Source organism: Pantherophis guttatus, chromosome 18 (genome assembly GCF_059756535.1).
Source record: "Pantherophis guttatus breed Tessera chromosome 18, ASM5975653v1, whole genome shotgun sequence".
Taxonomy (NCBI): Eukaryota; Metazoa; Chordata; class Lepidosauria; order Squamata; family Colubridae; genus Pantherophis; species Pantherophis guttatus.
Genome location: NC_142080.1, coordinates 9,511,972 through 9,528,340, shown reverse-complemented (window position 1 = coordinate 9,528,340; position 16,369 = coordinate 9,511,972). Strand labels below are relative to the sequence as shown.

The 16,369-nt window shown below is 48.8% G+C and overlaps 1 protein-coding gene across 1 annotated transcript; it reads right to left on the bottom strand.

Moving 5' to 3' along the window:
• Positions 1-5,474: 5,474 nt before the first annotated feature.
• GLMP (glycosylated lysosomal membrane protein) lies at positions 5,475-15,810 on the bottom strand. Its single transcript, XM_087881220.1, has 6 exons — positions 15,668-15,810; positions 10,621-10,878; positions 9,341-9,532; positions 7,680-7,898; positions 6,387-6,664; positions 5,475-5,844 (listed from the first exon to the last, which is right to left on the bottom strand). Exons 1-6 carry the CDS (start codon positions 15,773-15,775, stop codon positions 5,676-5,678), a joined length of 1,224 nt encoding a protein of 407 aa, XP_087737346.1. The 5' UTR covers positions 15,776-15,810; the 3' UTR covers positions 5,475-5,675.
• Positions 15,811-16,369: the final 559 nt, after the last annotated feature.

Genomic DNA, 16,369 nt, shown 5'->3' with positions numbered 1-16,369 from the left:
AAGGGCGACGGCGGGTGATGGGAGAAGTGGCAGAGACAGAGAGATACAGAGAGAGAGGGAGGGAGGGAGAGAGAGATGTCAAAAGGATTTTCTGGTTTGGAGAATCGGCAAATACCACCTCTGGCTGGCCCCAGAGTGGGATGGGAATGGGGATTTTGCAATATCCTTCCCCCTGGAGTGGGGTGGGAATGGGGGTTTTGCAGTATCCTTCTCCCTGGAGTGGGGTGGGAATGGGGGTTTTGCAGTATCCTTCCCCCTGGAGTGGGGTGGGAATGGGGGTTTTGCAGTATCCTTCCTGGAGTGGGAATGGGGGTTTTGCAATATCCTTCCCCCAGGAGTGGGGTGGGAATGGGGGTTTTGCAGTATCCTTCCCCCAGGAGTGGGGTGGGAATGGGAGTTTTGCAGTATCCTTCCCCCAGGAGTGGGGTGGGAATGGGGGTTTTGCAGTATCCTTCCCCCTGGAGTGGGGTGGGAATGGGGGTTTTGCAGTATCCTTCCCCCAGGAGTGGGGTGAGAATGGGGATTTTGCAGTATCCTTCCCCTGCCACGTCCACCAAGCCACGCCCACAGAACCAGTAGTAAAAAAATTTTGAAACCCACCACTGCAGGAAACCCTATACCATTTCAGACAAACGGTTGTCCAAATTCAGTGGTGGGTTTCAAATTTTTTTTACTACCGGTTCTGTGGGCGTGGCTTGGTGGACGTGGCAGGGGAAGGATACTGCAAAATCCCCATTCCCTCCCCACTCCAGGGGGAAGGATACTGCAAAACCCCCATTCCCTCCCCACTCCAGGGGGAAGGATACTGCAAAATCCCCATTTCCTCTAATCAGCTGGGACTTGGGAGGCAGAGAATAGATGGGAGCAGGGCCACGCAGAATTTTTACTACCAGTTCTCGGACCTACTCAAAAATTTCTGCTACCGGTTCTCCAGAACTGGTCAGAACCTGCTGAAACCCACCTCTGGTCCAATCTCTTCTTAAAAACTTCCAGTGTGGGAGCATTCACAATTTCTGGTGGCAGGCTGTTCCACTGGTTAATTGTTCTCACTGTCAGGAAATTTCTCCTTGTTTCTAAGTTGCTTCTCTCCTCGATTAGTTTCCAACCGTTGCTTCTTGTTCTACCCTCAGGTGCTTTGGAGAATTGAGCCCCCCCCCCATTTTCTTTGGGGCAGCCCCTGAGATAATGGGACATTGCAACCATGTCACCCCCTAGTCCTCCTTTTCATTAAACTAGACATAAATATGTAGGCAGCCTTCATGGTCTCCCAGGTAACAGCAGCAATTTCTAGAGCTTGCAAATTTTGCTGGGACAAAATTGAAGGAGACACAACTGGTGTGAAAAGCACACCGCGAAGGCTGGCCAAGGGGAGTGGAAGGAAGTGTGTGTGTGTGATCCCACAGGGCTGCGGCACACAAGAGGTGGGCATCCGAGGCTGGTAAATTTCCACCCAACGGAGAGGAAAAATACCCACAAACGTCGTGCAGCTCCCACAGCTTCGCAGCCAACGACAATGGAGAGAAGTCCAACAATCTCAGATTAACGCAGAGGTTAATCTGGGCAGCTTTGAAGACTTGTGGACTTCAACCCCCAGAATTCTCCAGCCAGCTATGCTGGAGCATTCTGGGAGTTGAAGTCCACAAGTCTTCAAAGCTGCCCAGTTTGAAGACCTCTGATTTTAGTGGAAGTGAGATAACTGATTTTGTTCCGTCCCCCTATTTTTTATCCAAAGAAGAAGTCATAACACTTCTTGGTGCATGGAAAAATCAAATTTTTGAACAGCCCCGCTAAACCCTCAGTTCCTTGTATAGGGGAAGGAGAAGAAGGGTGAGTGTTTCTTTAGGAACTGCGTGGTACTGGCTGGGGAATTCTGGGAGTTGAAGTCCACCCATCTTCGAGCTGCCAAGATTGGAAAACGTGCTAAGCTAATGCAGCGAGCCACATGTATGTTGGTTTTCAAATTATTTTACTACCGGTTCTATGGGTGTGGCTTGGTGGGCACGGCAGGGGAAGGATATTGCAAAATCCCCATTTCCTCCCGATCAGCTGAGACACATCATAACTCTATGCGCCCTGCCCCCCACACACTCCCTCCGCTCCTGGCACAGTAGGTCTGTTTTTTGCTTTCCCCAGCCTTTTTAGGAGACTGTGGAGGGTGAAAACGGCCTTCCCCACCCCCCTGGAGGCCGAAAACAGCCCATTTGCCAACTTCCGGTGGGACCGGAAGTCCCATTTTTTGCTCTCCCCAGCCTCCAAAGTCTTTCTAGGAGTCTGGGGAGGGCAAAAGCGGCCCATTTGCCCACTTCTGGTCCCACCGGAAGTGAGCAAACAGGCTGTTTCTGGCCTCCGGGGCTGGGGAAGGCCGTTTTCGCCCTCCCCAGACTCCTAGAAAGGTTCTGGAGGCTGGGAAGAGAGAAAAATGGCCCTTCCCCACCCCCCCAGGTCCTCTGGAGGCAGGAAACAGCCTGTTTCCCTACTTCTGGTGGGCCCAGAAGGCCCGAAAATCAGCTGAGCTCGTGTGCCCATGGATATGGCTACGCGTGCCACCTGTGACACGTGTGCCATAGGTTTGCCATCATGGCTCTAGACCTGAGCAACACTTTTTAATATATGCATAGACAAGACTCGAAGAATTATATGTCATGGGGGGGCATGACTAGGATTTTAGAGATGCTTAGGTGGGGCATGGCCAAAAAAAGGTTGGGAACCACTGGCTTAGACATTCCTCTCTGATCCTGAAAAGGCAAATCCAGAGCCCTGGATAACCTGTTAAGGAAACCTCCGGAGACGGAAACTTGAATTCGAACAGACGACCGCCACAGTCAAGCTTGTGTTGCAAAATCTCCCTTTTAATTGGTCCCTGAAAGGCAAAGCAGCAGTGAGCGGCCTACGAGGCCCCCATTCTACCAGAAATCCCCCCCACAATGCAGTGTTTCTCAACCTTGGCTCCTTTTGAAGAGATGTGGACTACAATCCCCAGAATTCCCTGGGCAGCTTGTTGAAGGCCACGCCTTTTAAAGGGGCCAACACCCCTTTAAACCACACCTTTTAAAGGGGCCAATGCTTTAGATCAGTGTTTCTCAACCTTGGAAGCTTGAAGATGGGTGGACTTCAACTCCCAGAATCCCCCAGCCAGCAGCGCTGGCTGGGGGATTCTGGGAGTTGAAGTCCATCCATCTTCAAGCTTCCAAGGTTGAGAAACACTGCTTTAGATATTGGCTCTTTGTGGAAAAGCAATACCCTCACAGCTGCACAATGAATCGAAAAGCTTTTCGCTCCCAGCAAGGATGTTGGGGGCCACTTGACCCCAAAGTCTCCCACCCCAAAGCAGAGAAGACCCCCCCCCCAGGAAACGAAGGGGGCAGGCAGGTCCTAGAAGTGCCTCATAAACTCTCCTGCCTTCCTTGGCCTCCCTTCCCACACTTTGATTTAGACTTGGCTTTCCCCAACCTAGAGAACCCTTTAAAAAAGGCCGAAGACTTCAACTCCCAGCATTCCTAAGCCAAGGATTGCTAAGAATGCTGGGAAATCCCATCCCAACATCTGGAAATCCCAAAGGAGAGGCAGGCTTGCTCCAAAAACTTTGCCAAGGCTTGGCTTCGATAACTTTTCAAAGAGTTGGTTTTTTTTTTTTAAAGAAAATCACAATTTTTTAGTCTTGGCCCAGATCTCTACAACAGATCTACCCTGCAAGTCCAAGGCTCTGATTCGTTTCAGCTCTTCAGGTACCACCAAGCACAGGTGATCCATTTTTCCCGCGTGCATCTGACGGCAGCGTGCGATTTTGCCTGTTCCCGTGGTTTTCAGAATTAATTAGGGGCTAATCCAGGTCCACGCTTTTAAAAAAAAACACAGCTGCCAACCACATTCTCCCAACTGGGCTCCTGTGGTTTTAACAGGCATAAAACTGAGAAGTACCTAAAAGACAGTGTCTTTTTAAGAAAAATCAAAGGCTACAAATCCTCTCCAGAGAGAGAGAGAGGGAGGGAGGGAAGGAAGGAAGGATGGAAAGGAGGGAGGAAGGGAGAAAGGGAAAGACATAGGGAAGGAGGAGAATTGGAGGGAAGGGGAGAGAAAGGAAGGAGGAGAAAAAAAAGGAAGGGAAGGAAGGAAAATTGGAGGGGAAGAGGAGGGAGAGGGAAGGAACGAAGGAAAGAGGGAGAAAGAAAAGGGAAAGGGAAAGAAGGAGGGAAAAAATAGGAGAAGGGGAGAAAGGAAGGAAGGAAATGGAGGGAGGGAAGGAAGGAAGGAGACAAAAAGGAAAGGGAAGGAGGGAGGAGAATTGGAGGGGGAAAGGAGGGAGAGAAGGAATGAAGGAAAGAGGGAGAAAGAAAAGGGAAAGGGGAAGAAGGAGGGAAAAAATAGGAGAAAGGGAGAAAGGAAGGAAGGAAATGGAGGGAGGGAAGGAAGGAAGGAGACAAAAAGGAAAGGGAAGGAGGGAGGGGAAAAGGAGGGAGAGAGAAGGAATGAAAGAAAGAGGGAGAAAGAAAAGGGAAAGGGGAAGAAGGAAGGAAAAAATAGGAGAAGGGGAGAAAGGAAGGAAATGGAAGGAGGGAAGGAAGGAAGGAGACAAAAAGGAAAGGGAAGGAGGGAAGGTGAGGGAGAGAAGGAAGGAAGGAAAGAGGGAGAAAGGGAAAGGAAAAAAAGGAGGGAAAAAATAGAAGGGGAGAAAGGAAGGAAATGGAGGGAGGGAAGTAAAGGAGAAAAAGAGAAAAGGGAAAGATAGAGGGAGGGAGGGAGAATTGGAGGACAAAGGGAGAGAAAGGAAGGAAAGAGGGAGAGAAGGAAGGTAGGAAATGGAGGGAGGGAAGGAAAAAGAAGAAAAGAGAGGAGGAAAAAGAATTGGAGGGGAAGGAAGGAAATAAAAAGGGATGGAGGGAGGAAGGGAAGGAAAGAAAGGAAGGAAGGAAAGATATACATGATGATTGAAAACATGAATTCAACATTCTGGGTCTTTGAGAGCAGGAAAGAAAAGCAGAATTAGCAAGAGAGGGAGGTCGCTCGTTTCCCTCCGAAGGTGGCACACGAAAGAAGGCAATCTTTTGGCAAAAAAAAAACACTCCGGACGTGGTGCAGAATCGGTATAGCGGGGACCCCGCCGTAAGGCTGAGCTTTCCCGCTCTCCAATCCTTTCATTTTTAGAACAAAAAAAAATAATAACATCATTTTGACACAAGTGAGAACCCAAAAGTCCCCAGAGATTTGAGAATCGTGCTCCATGTAGGGTGAGGGGCGCTGCCCACCTCCCAACCACTAAACCAGGGGTCTCTAACCTTGGCCGCTTTAAGACTTGTGGACTTCAACTCCCAGAGTTCCTCACCCAGGAACTCTGGGAGTTGAAGTCCACAAGTCTTAAAGCGGCCAAGGTTAGAGACCCCTGCACTAAACCGTTAAGTCGTGTCCTTAATTTCTGTCGTCCCAGAAATCCGCAAAACGTCGTCGAGACAAAGCAGAAGATGTCCGGAGAGCATGTCCCTTTTCCGAAACCCTGATTTCTTTCTTTTTTTTTGAGATGAATCCTGCCCCCCTTTCAGGGCAAAACAATAATAAATAAACCCTACCCCACGGGGGCAGCTGAGATGGGCACCTTTGCCAAGGAAAGAAAAGGAAAGTCGGGGGGGCCGCTTTTGTAAATTCCGTCTCACCGGAGAAACGGCCAGTTCGGGCTGCCCCCGTCAGTTGATCGGCTCGTACGCCGAACACGGTTTCTGCTGCCTTGTGAACACCGCCAGGCTGCCCACGATGAGGAGCACCGCCGGCGTGCCCAGCGCCACGGCGAGGATCCCGATGACCAGCAAAGAGAGGCCCTCTCTCGGAGGCTCCCCGAAACCCACCAGGGCAGACCTGGAAAGGAAGAGACGGAGGAATTGGGAAAGGCGTCATGGCAGGTCATCCTTTACGGTTCGTTTATGCAAAAATGAGTCCTTGACGGGGTAGTCCTTGACTTACAACAGTTCGCTTAGGGACCGTTCAGTTACGACGGCACCGAATGCAAAAATGAGTCCTTGACGGGGTAATCCTCGACTTACAACAGTTCGCTTAGGGACCGTTCAAAGTTACAACAGCACCGAGTGCAAAAATGAGTTCTTACAATGTGGTCCTCGACTTAACAACGGTTCGCTTAGGGACCATTCAAGTTACGGCACCAGATGCAAAATGAGTCCTTGACAGGGCAGTCCTCAACTTACAATGGTTCACTTAGGGACCGTTTGAAGTTACGACGGCACCGAGTGCCAAAAATGAGTCCTTGACGGGGTAGTCCTCGACTTACAACGGTTCACTTAGGGACCGTTCAAAGTTACAACAACAATGAATGGAGACACCCCACCCTTGGCTTCCGGCAAAGCCCCCCCCCCAAAAAAATACCCCCATAAAGGGATCCTCACCAGCTCAAGTAGCCCTTTTCTTTGTAGGCTTCATTGTCCTCGCCGCCAAAGGAGATATTGAGGGCAGACAGGCTACAGCGTCGCTCGACGTCCTCCCCGAAGTAAGCCTGGAGAATCCTGAACTCGGAACTGAGGTTGCGGACCGTCTGGAGGGGGTAATACTGACAGTGGACGGTGTCTTCCCGATGGGGGGTTTTAGAGCTGTAGGCGGCCGTCTTCCACTGCAGGAAGCTGGAGCCCCAGCTGTGGTTGTGGGGCTCGGAGATCAGCTGGGCCATCTGAGAGGAAAGGAAAAAGGGAACGCGACGCCATTGTTAGCCTCCATTTTTTTGGGGGGGAGGGGTTGTTTTGTGTCCCCCCCATGTACCAAGAAAGAGTGGTGCGGTGGCCTAAAGGTGGAGCTCTCGCCTCACAATCAGGAGACTGTGAGTTCGATCCTAGGTAGAGGCAGGTATTTCTCTCTCTCAATGAGAATATATCTGCTGAACAAAACTCCGTACTGGCAACAGGGACAGCATCCGGCCATTAAAACACTCGCCTCCATTCAGTTGCCCCAGATACCACCCCGCAAGGGATTATATGGGATTGTTAAAAGATGATGATGATGTAAAGCAACCAAGAAACTCCAGCTTCGGGAGAGGTCTACAACTCACTGTAGACAATTCCCCACAGCCAACTCACCGCAGGACAGAATTGAAAGAATGAGCTGGAAGGGACCTTGGAGGTCTTCTAGTCCAGCCCCTTCTCTAGCAGGAGAACCTATACTATTTCAGATAAGTGACTGTCTCTAGTCTCTTCTTTAAAACTTCCATTGATGGAGTGCCCATGATTTCTGGTGGCGAGCTGTTCCACTGGTCCTCACTGTGAGGAAGTTTCTCCTTAATTAAGCTCACCACGACCAACTTGCCACAGGACAAACTCACTGTGGGACAACTCGACAATTCAATTGAATAATTGAAAATAAATTTAAAAATATTTTAATTTTTGTCATTTACGTTTCATTCTGGTCCCTCCTTTTCGGCATCCTTTCTTTCACGATTCTATCCCACCGTTTCTTCGATATTAGCGTGACTGTTGTCCCGCAGCGAATTGAACCACGACGAGTTGGCTACTACGAGTCGGCTGCGGCGAGTTGGTCGTGGCAAGTTGTCCCCTTCCTCCTTCGGGGAGGAGCCCTCTGAGCCTGGAGCCCCGTGCGAATCCAGCCAGCAATGGCTCCGTTGGCCAAACGATGGCCCGAGAACCCAAGAGAAAGACGCTCGACTGGACGCAAAGCGGATGATGCGGCCATACCTCAAAAATAGTGGGGGTGTATTCGTCATCGATGGAACGGGCCGACTGCAGCTGCTTCCCCCGGCTTCCCTCCTCGACCGCCAGGATCTCCAGGGCAAAGCGGGAGTGGTTCCCCCGGGGCGCTACCCTCTCCATGGTGAATTCCACCTTGGAGGTGTTGGCGCTGTGCAGAAGGCGCGGGAGAGGCCCGTCGCGATTGTCCGACTCGTACGCCGTCACCTGGGGGGACAGAGAGGGGGTGGCAGGTGGATGGCGACCCCCACCGACCACATTCTCACCAGCCTTCCCTTCCCTCCCTCCTTCCCAACCTGGTTAGCGTTAACCTTGGTTTATTAGGGGTTGGCCATGAAGGGTTCAATGCAGGTAAGTCCTCGACTTAACGACCAGAATGGAGCCCCAAATCTTCGTTGCTAAGCGAGACATTTGTGGAGTAAGTTTTGCCCCACTGTACAACCTTCCCTGCCACCATTGTTAAGTGAATCATGGCAGTCGTTACGTGAGTTACATGATTAGCCTTCCCCATTGACTTTGGTAAGTTAGTAAGCCGGTTAAATGAATGTAGCTTTGCTTGTGAGGAAGTGACAAAAAGGGGATCGTGTGACCATGGGGCACAGAAAACGGTCATAAGTATGAGTCAGTTGCCAACTGTGTCCGAATTTCGATCACACGATCACAGGCATGCTACAAAGGTCATAAGGGGGGGTGGGGGGGAAACGGTCATAAGTCGCTTTTTTTTCAGTGCCGCCGTAACTTTGAATGGTCACTAAATGAACTGTAATAAGTCGAAGACTACACGTAAAGAGCAGTACAATCTACCACTTTATGTGATCTTTTTTTTTTTTAATTTGATTTCTATGCCGCCCTCCTCCGGAGATTCAGGGCGGCTTACAATGTGCTAAGCAATAGCCTTCATACTTTTGTATATTTATACAAAGTCAGCTTATTGCCCCCACAAACCGGGTCCTCAATTTACCTACCTTAGAAAGGATGGAAGGCTGAGTCAACCTTGAGCCTGGTGAGATTCGAACCAGCAGTAATTGCAAGCAGCTGTGTTAATAACAGGGTGCACTAAACCACTGTACCATCAAGGCTCTGTACTATCTTGCTGCTATCCATCTGTTGGCTTTTTTGGCTGCCGCAGCACACAGCTGACTCCTATTGAAGTGACTGTCCACTAAATGAACTGTTGTAAGTCGATGATTGTAAGGGACGCGGTGGCTCAGGGGCTAAGACGCTGAGCTTGGCGATCGAAAGGTTTCGGCAGTTCAGCGGTTCGAATCCCTAGTGCTGCGTAACGGGGTGAGCTCCCGTTTCTTGTCCCAGCTTCTGCCAACCTAGCAGTTCGAAAGCAGGTTAAAAAATGCAAGTAGAAAAATAGGGACCATCTTTGGTGGGAAGGGAACAGCGTTTTCCGTGCGCCTTTGGCGTTGAGTCATGCCGGCCACATGACCACGGAGACGTCTTCGGACAGCGCTGGCTCCTCGGCTTTGAAACGGAGATGAGCGCCGCCCCCTAGAGTCAGGAACGACTAGCACATATGTGCGAGGGGAACCTTCACCTTTAAGTCGAGGATTACCTATCATTCAACCGTCATTTCCAAAAAAAGGAGACAACCTCTGCACACACAATCACACAACATACACAAAGCCAGCCCAATTTACCTTGAAGGAGACGCTTCCGTTCCCGAAGGCGCCTTCGGGGCCGGAGCCTTGGAAGTCGGCGCTGAGGGCCGTTTCGTTCAGCCGCCCATCCAGGCTGGCCCAGGTGAAGTTAGCCAGGTTGTAGCTGGGGTAGATCTGCCACGCCTTGACCAGGGAGAGGTTCGACGTGTCGCTGCCGTCGTATTCCCACAGCTGCAATACAGGGAGTCCTTGAATTATAACAGTTCCTTTAGTGACAAAGTTCAAAGTTACAACAAGCACTGAAAAAAAAGATTGTTTTTCACACTTAACGACCATTGCAGCATTCCCCCATGGTCATGTGATCAAAATTCAGACGCTTGGCCACTGACTCGTATTTATGACGGTTGCAGTGTCCCAGGATCATGTGATCAGTTTTGGCGCCCTACTGACAAGCCAACTCAATGGGAAAGCCGGATTCACTTAACAACCATGTTAACTAACTTAACAAATGCAATGATCCACTTAACAACTGTGGCCAGGAAGGTCGTAAAATGGGGCAAAACTCCCTTAACAAATGTCTCGCTTACCAACATAAATTTTGGATTTGATTGTGGTCATAAAGTTGAGGACTCTCTGTATAGGATTAGATATCTGGGAGCACTAGATTGGCCAGCCTGCTTCGAGCATCTCCCAGGAGACCTTTCATGGCTTCCAAAGTGATTCACTTAACAACTGAGGCAAGGATGGTCGTAAAAGGGGGGAAAAGTCACTTAACCACAGAAATTTGGGGCTTAATTGTGGCCATAAGTCGAGGACTACCTGTTGTTCATTTATCAACGGAAATTCGAGGCTCAATCATGGCCGTAAGTCGAGGATTACATGCCAGCTGCCAAGCGTCTGAATTTTGATCCCGTGACCGTAGGGATGCTGCAACGGTCATAACTGCGAGGACAGGTTGTAAGACACTCTTTTGAGTGCCACTGTAACTAAATCATCATCATTTAACAACCCCATAATCCCTTGCAGGGTGGAGTCTGGACAGCTGAATGGAGCTAGCAGAGCGTTTAATGGCCGGATGCCGTCCCTGTTGCCAGTGCGGAGTTTTGTTCGGCATATATATTCTCATTGTGCCCAGAGAGAGAAATATCTGCCTCTACCTAAGATCGAACTCACAGCCTCCCGATTGTGAGGCGAGAGCTCCACCTCTAGGCCACCGCACCACTCTGCCACTGTAACTAAACGAATCTTCGTAAATCAAGGACTACCTGTATCCCCTTGCCTTCCTCCCCATCCTTCGGCCCCCTCCCCGCCGGACGCACCCTTGGAAAGACCACCGCTGTGGAATACAAGACACTGTCAGCCGGTTCGATCCGGATGGCTCCAGCCGGAGAAGAGGACAGAAGCCGGGTCCAGTTGACACGAAGGGAACTGTTGTCGCTCGCGGTATACACCAACAACACCGTGGGGACCCCGATGGTGCTCCAGATGTAGTGAAGTGTGTCGTTGACGCCCACCGCTCGAGTGTGTAGAAGATTTACACCCGAGCTGGCCCAGCCTGGATTGTACTCCAGAGAGACCTGCAACGAGATTGGCACCAACAACTCAAGTTAACTTCACAAACAGGTGCCACGAAGCCATGGATCGCGGTTAGTAAACTAGGGGGCTAAAGCTAAAGCCAAACGTCGTATCTTACCTTACCTACAGTTCTCGGCTTACGACCAGCAGTGGGTTTCACATTTTGTTACCACCGGTTCGCTGCGTGTACTCTCGCTTTGCACGTGCACCCGGCCTCAAAAACGTGCATAAATACAACAGCATAGAGCCGGGGCGGGCGGGCGGGTGGGTGAGCGATTTCCACTACCACCTCATTTTACGACTTTTCTTGACGCAGTTGTTAAGCGAACCACTGCAGTTGGTTAAGTGAGTCACAGGTTTATTAAATGAATCCAGCTTTCCCCGTTGACTTTGCTCGTCAGAAGGTCGCAAAAGGGGGTTTATGTGACACCCCTCCCTTCGGGGACATGGCCACCGTCATAAACATGAGTCATTTGTGTCAAGCATCCAAATTTAAATCACTGGGGACGCTGCAACGGTCGCGAGTGTGAAAAATGGTCATAAGTCACTTTTTTTCCAGTGCTGTTGTAAGTTCGGTCACTTAGCGAGCTGTTTGTAAGTCGAGGACTACTGTACCGTGCTAAAAAGAGTCGGACGTCAATGCCTTTTTTTTTTCTTTTTTCTCTTGTACCCTCCATTATCTTTCTCTCTTTTTTCCTTCCCCTAATTTCCTATTTTCTTTTATATATTTCATTCTTGGATAAAACAATAAAATCCATTACAAAATAGAAAACGTTAAAAAAAGAAGGAAGGGGATTAGAAAAGGGTCACACGAGGAACCACTGAGACCAATATTTCATTCGCTGGTGAAGTTTCTGAAGAAAAGAGAAAACGCATGATTCATTTTTCTAATTTCTGGAACTCCGGGAGGAAAATACAGAAACAGCATTTTTTTTTCCTTCTGCTCTGAGTCAGACGAAAAGAGGAACCCTAAGCATCAGCAACTCTCACCCACACTTTCTTATCCCAAAAAGGCTGAATCAGAATCAGAATAGAGCTGGAAGGGACCTTAGAGGTCTTCTAGTCCAGCCCCGTTCAGACAGGAGACCCTATATACCCGTGATGGTGAACCGGTGGCACGCGTGCCAGAGGTGGCACGCACAGCCCTCTCTGTGGGCACACGTGCCATCGCCAGCTGCTTTTCTGGTTTCTGGTGTACACATGCCCGCTGGCCAGCTGGGCTTCGCGAGTGCTGGAGCGCCGGAAAACAGCCAAAAAACAGGCTGTTTTTTGGGCTGTTTTTGGGCCTTTTTCTGGGCCATTTTCAGGCTGTTTTGGGGCTGTTTTCAGCCATTTTTGGGCCGTTTTCATGCCTTTTTCCAGGCCATTTCCAGGCTGTTTCCAAGCTGTTTTTGCGCCGGTTTTCAGCTGGTTTCAGGCCAGTTTTTGGGCCATTTTCAAGCCGTTTTTCATGCTGAAAAACAGCCTGAAAACAAGCTGAAAAATGGCTTGAAAATGGCCCAAAAAACAGGCCATTTTTTGGGCTGTTTTGGGGCCTTTTTCTGGGCCATTTTCAGGCTGTTTTTCAGGCTGTTTTCAGCCATTTTGGGCCATTTTCATGCCTTTTTCCAGGCCATTTCCAGGCCGTTTTTTGGGCTGTTTCCAGGCTGTTTTGGGGCCGGTTTTCAGCCGGTTTCGGGCCATTTTCAGGTCGTTTTTCACGCTGAAAAACAGCCTGAAAACGGGCTGAAAAATGGCTTGAAAACGGCCTGAAAAACAGCCCCAAAAAAGGCACGCACGAGCCAGCCAGTTAAGTCTTCGTGTTTCTGGTTCTCTGGAGGGCACATGTATACACAAATGCACGCATGTTCCAGTTTGGGCACTCGGTGCCGAAAAGGTTTGCCATCACTGCCGTCCACCATTTCTGACTAGTGGAAGTCCTGTCTCTTCTTGAAAGCTTCCAGGGATGAAGCTCCCACAACTTCCAAAGGCAACTTCAGTTCCGTCGGTTGATTGCTAACTAAAAATCAACAATTTAATGCAACTTCCTGAAAATCCCTGGGTAAATTTGGACCGCTCATACTCTCTCTCTCAGCCCAACCCGCCTCACAGGATTGTGGTTGTGGGGAGGAAAAAGGAGTAGTAGCTACATACGTTGCCTTGAGTTATTTGTCAAAATAATAAAGGCAGGATTTTTAAAAAAAACAATCACGAGGCTCATCAAGGGAACTTGGTTTTCCCCAAGAGCTGGGAAGAGATAACTGCTCGTCAAATGTATGGCTTGGCTCCAGGGTTTGGTGGTTTTTAATACTTTTTTACTGTGCTTAGTTTTATAGTTTTAACATTGCCTTTTTTGCTGTTTCCTTTTGACTGTCAACCGTCCAGAGTTGAGGACGAGGGCTACGCAAACTATTATTCAATTTTTAAAAAATCGAATAAAGTTTAGTAAAGTACAGATTTAAAGCCACGGAAATACAGTAGCGGCCAAAATTGTGGAAACCTTTTGGGAAAAGTGTGTTTTCTAAAACTTAGCTAATAACACCACTTTTTTTTGGAGTAGTACCATAAGATTATTTATCAATGGAAAGTTAATTTAATCTAGAATGTAATGCAATAACTTTTATGAGGGGTTTGCTATTAGAATAGCAGTTACAGTATAAAGAAGAAAAGGGAAATACGTAGAAAAAATGAGATATACAAAAATTATCCTCATGTCAGTTAATCCTTAGTTGGGTAACCTTTAGTATGAATGACGGCCTTACAACGTCTTCCTATGGAGGGAACCAAGTCTTTGAGTTCTGCAGCTGTTCTCATGCGAAACCAAGATTGAATGATGGCTTCTATTAACTGGGTTTTATTGCTGGGTCACTTCTGACTAACCAGTTTCTTCAGTCGGCTCCATAGATTTTCAATTGGGTTAAATTCTGGGCTACTCCCAGGCCATTCCAGTAGTGGAATAGGATTATCTTGAAACTCCAAAAAAAAAAAAAGAAAAGAAAAGTGGTGTTATTAGCCATCAAACCTCAAAAATACATTTTTCCCAAAAGGTTTCCACCATTTTGGCCACTACTGTACAATTAAGTACAGCATATGGAAGAGCTTGTGCCAACTTGATGCCTTCCTAGCAGAGAGGACTCCAGCTCCCATAATCCTTTTTCTTTACTCACACGCTGGGACAGCCTTGGGATGGAGAAGGGGCCTGATCCACTTATATAGAAAGCTGAAATGGCTAAATTAACGATGGAGATCAAAGAAAGAGAAGACTCGGATTATTATAAAGTGTGGAATAGGTTTTATACATGGTTGGAAAACAGAAATCAAATTAAGAAATAAGAATATAAAGTGAAATTTGATATTAACATACTGGATATAAATGTAAATAATGACCCTGTTAACAAAAACAGTTAATTATGAATATTTAAAAATAAAGAGAAGGAGCGGGAGGATAAAAGCGAAGAGGAAAGACAAAAGTCGATGCAGAAAGTTGTAAAATTGTATGTATCTGTTGTTAGTATTGTATTTTAACGTCTGATGTGTGTATGTGTGTTTTTGTCTCTTGACTTCTTTTGCTATTGTGTGTTTCGTTTTAAAATGTAAAATACTCAATAAAAATTATTTTTAAAAAAAAAGAAGAAGAAAAAAAAGAAAGCTGAAGGAATTTCCTTTTAGATCAAGGGTCTCCAACCTTTAAGCAGGCAACTTTAAGCCTGCTGCTGGCTGGGGAATTCTGGGAGTTGAAGTCCGCCAGGTTTAAAGTTGTCCAGGTTGATTTAACCTGATTTAATAGTCTTTGGGTTTGGCAATATTTCTTTTTTTTTTTGGTAAGATTTCTACCCCACCCACTTTTCTCACACTCTGATCGGGCTCGTTGGGGAATTCTGGCAGTTGAAATCCAACAGTTATTAAAAATGGCCAAGATTGAGGAATCCTGGTTTGGACTGATCACAAGTTTCAAATATTTTAAGGCCCCGTCAAACCGGGTTACTTGGTTTATGCTTGACCCCGAGCAGCCCAGCGTCTCTGATCACAGCGTTGTAAAAGTTGTGTGAACAGCCTCTTAAACCTTCGCACCGTCCCAGCCTCCTCTTTCACTTTCTCTCCTCCAGAATCGTTTACAGGCAGTCCTCGACTTGCGACTAGAATCAAGTCTAAAATTTCTGTGGTTAAAGTGAGACATTTGTTTGTGTCCTCATTTTAAGACCTTGCTTAACACAGTCGTTAGGCGAAACACTTGCGTTGATAAGTTGTTAAGTGAATCTCCCAAGCTTCCCCACTGACTTTTGAGGGTCAAAAAAAGGTAGCCAGAGGGGGGAAATCACGTGAGCCCCCGGGGACACTGCGACCGTCATAAGTATGAATCAACTTGACGAGCGGGTCTCAATTTTGATCACGGGGATGGGTGCGGCAAAGGTCGTAAACGTGGAAAAAAAAAATGGCCATCCATGTAAAGCCACTTTTCCCAGTGCCCGTTTGTTAACTTGCAACGGTCACTAAACGAGTTGTTGTAAGTCGAGGACGACCTGTAATTCGCATTTTAAGGGGAGGAGAGCGAGGGATGTCCTGCCCGCCTAAGACTGGGAGTAAGGCAAGAGCGCCCTCGGGGCATGTACAGAGCGCTTTTCCTCCTCTTCCTGCCTCGCAACCAAGACAGACAGATTAAGAAGAGTTTGGAAGGTACCTTGGAGGTCATCTAGTCCAACCCCCCCACCCCGGCCAAGCAAAACCGCGTTCAAGGCTTCCCACCAGCGAGCCTTTCTTGGGGAGGAAAAAGCCCGCCCGACGGTTCCCCTTCCCCGCGGTCCAGGCACCTACCCTCCTCCGGTAGCCGCCCGCCGCCGCTTCCCCCGCGCAGCCGCCCGCCGCCCAGAGGAGAGCCAGGCCGGCCCAAGAAGCCGCCGCCGCCGCCGCCGCCGCCAGCATGTTTTTCCCGACTGGCGGGGTTGCGAAAGCGCCGTCACGTGACCCGGCCGGCGTTCCTTCCGGGCTTCCCTCCAAAGTGGGCGGGGACTCTCTTAAAGGGGCCGCCGCAAAGCCAGCCTCGCCCTTGTCCTCAAATGAACGGGAAGAAATAAGGGAGGGGTCTCCACCTCAAGCTCGGTTTCGGGCGGAGGAGGAAGGGGGCAAGGAAGAGCAGCGCCCCCGGCCGAGGGGGGGGAAGAATGCTCTGGAGGGCTTTTCCAGCCAAGCCAGGAGCGTTCTTGCCTTGCCTAGAATAACAAAGGGACCTTGGAGGTCTTCTAGTCTGACCCACTAGTCTGGGCAGAAAACCCTTCGGAAGAAGAGTTGGTGGGGTCCTTGGAGGTCTTCTAGTCCAACCCCCTGCTCTAGCCTTGGTAATACTGTGGTTTAAAGCACCCTGTCATTAACACAGCTGCCTGCAATTACTGCTGGTTTGAATCTCGCCAAGGCTCAAGGTTGACTCAGCCTTCCATCCTTTCTAAGGTAGGTGAAATGAGGACCCAGTTGTGGGGGCAATAAGCTGACTTTGTATAAATATACAAAAGGATGAAGGCT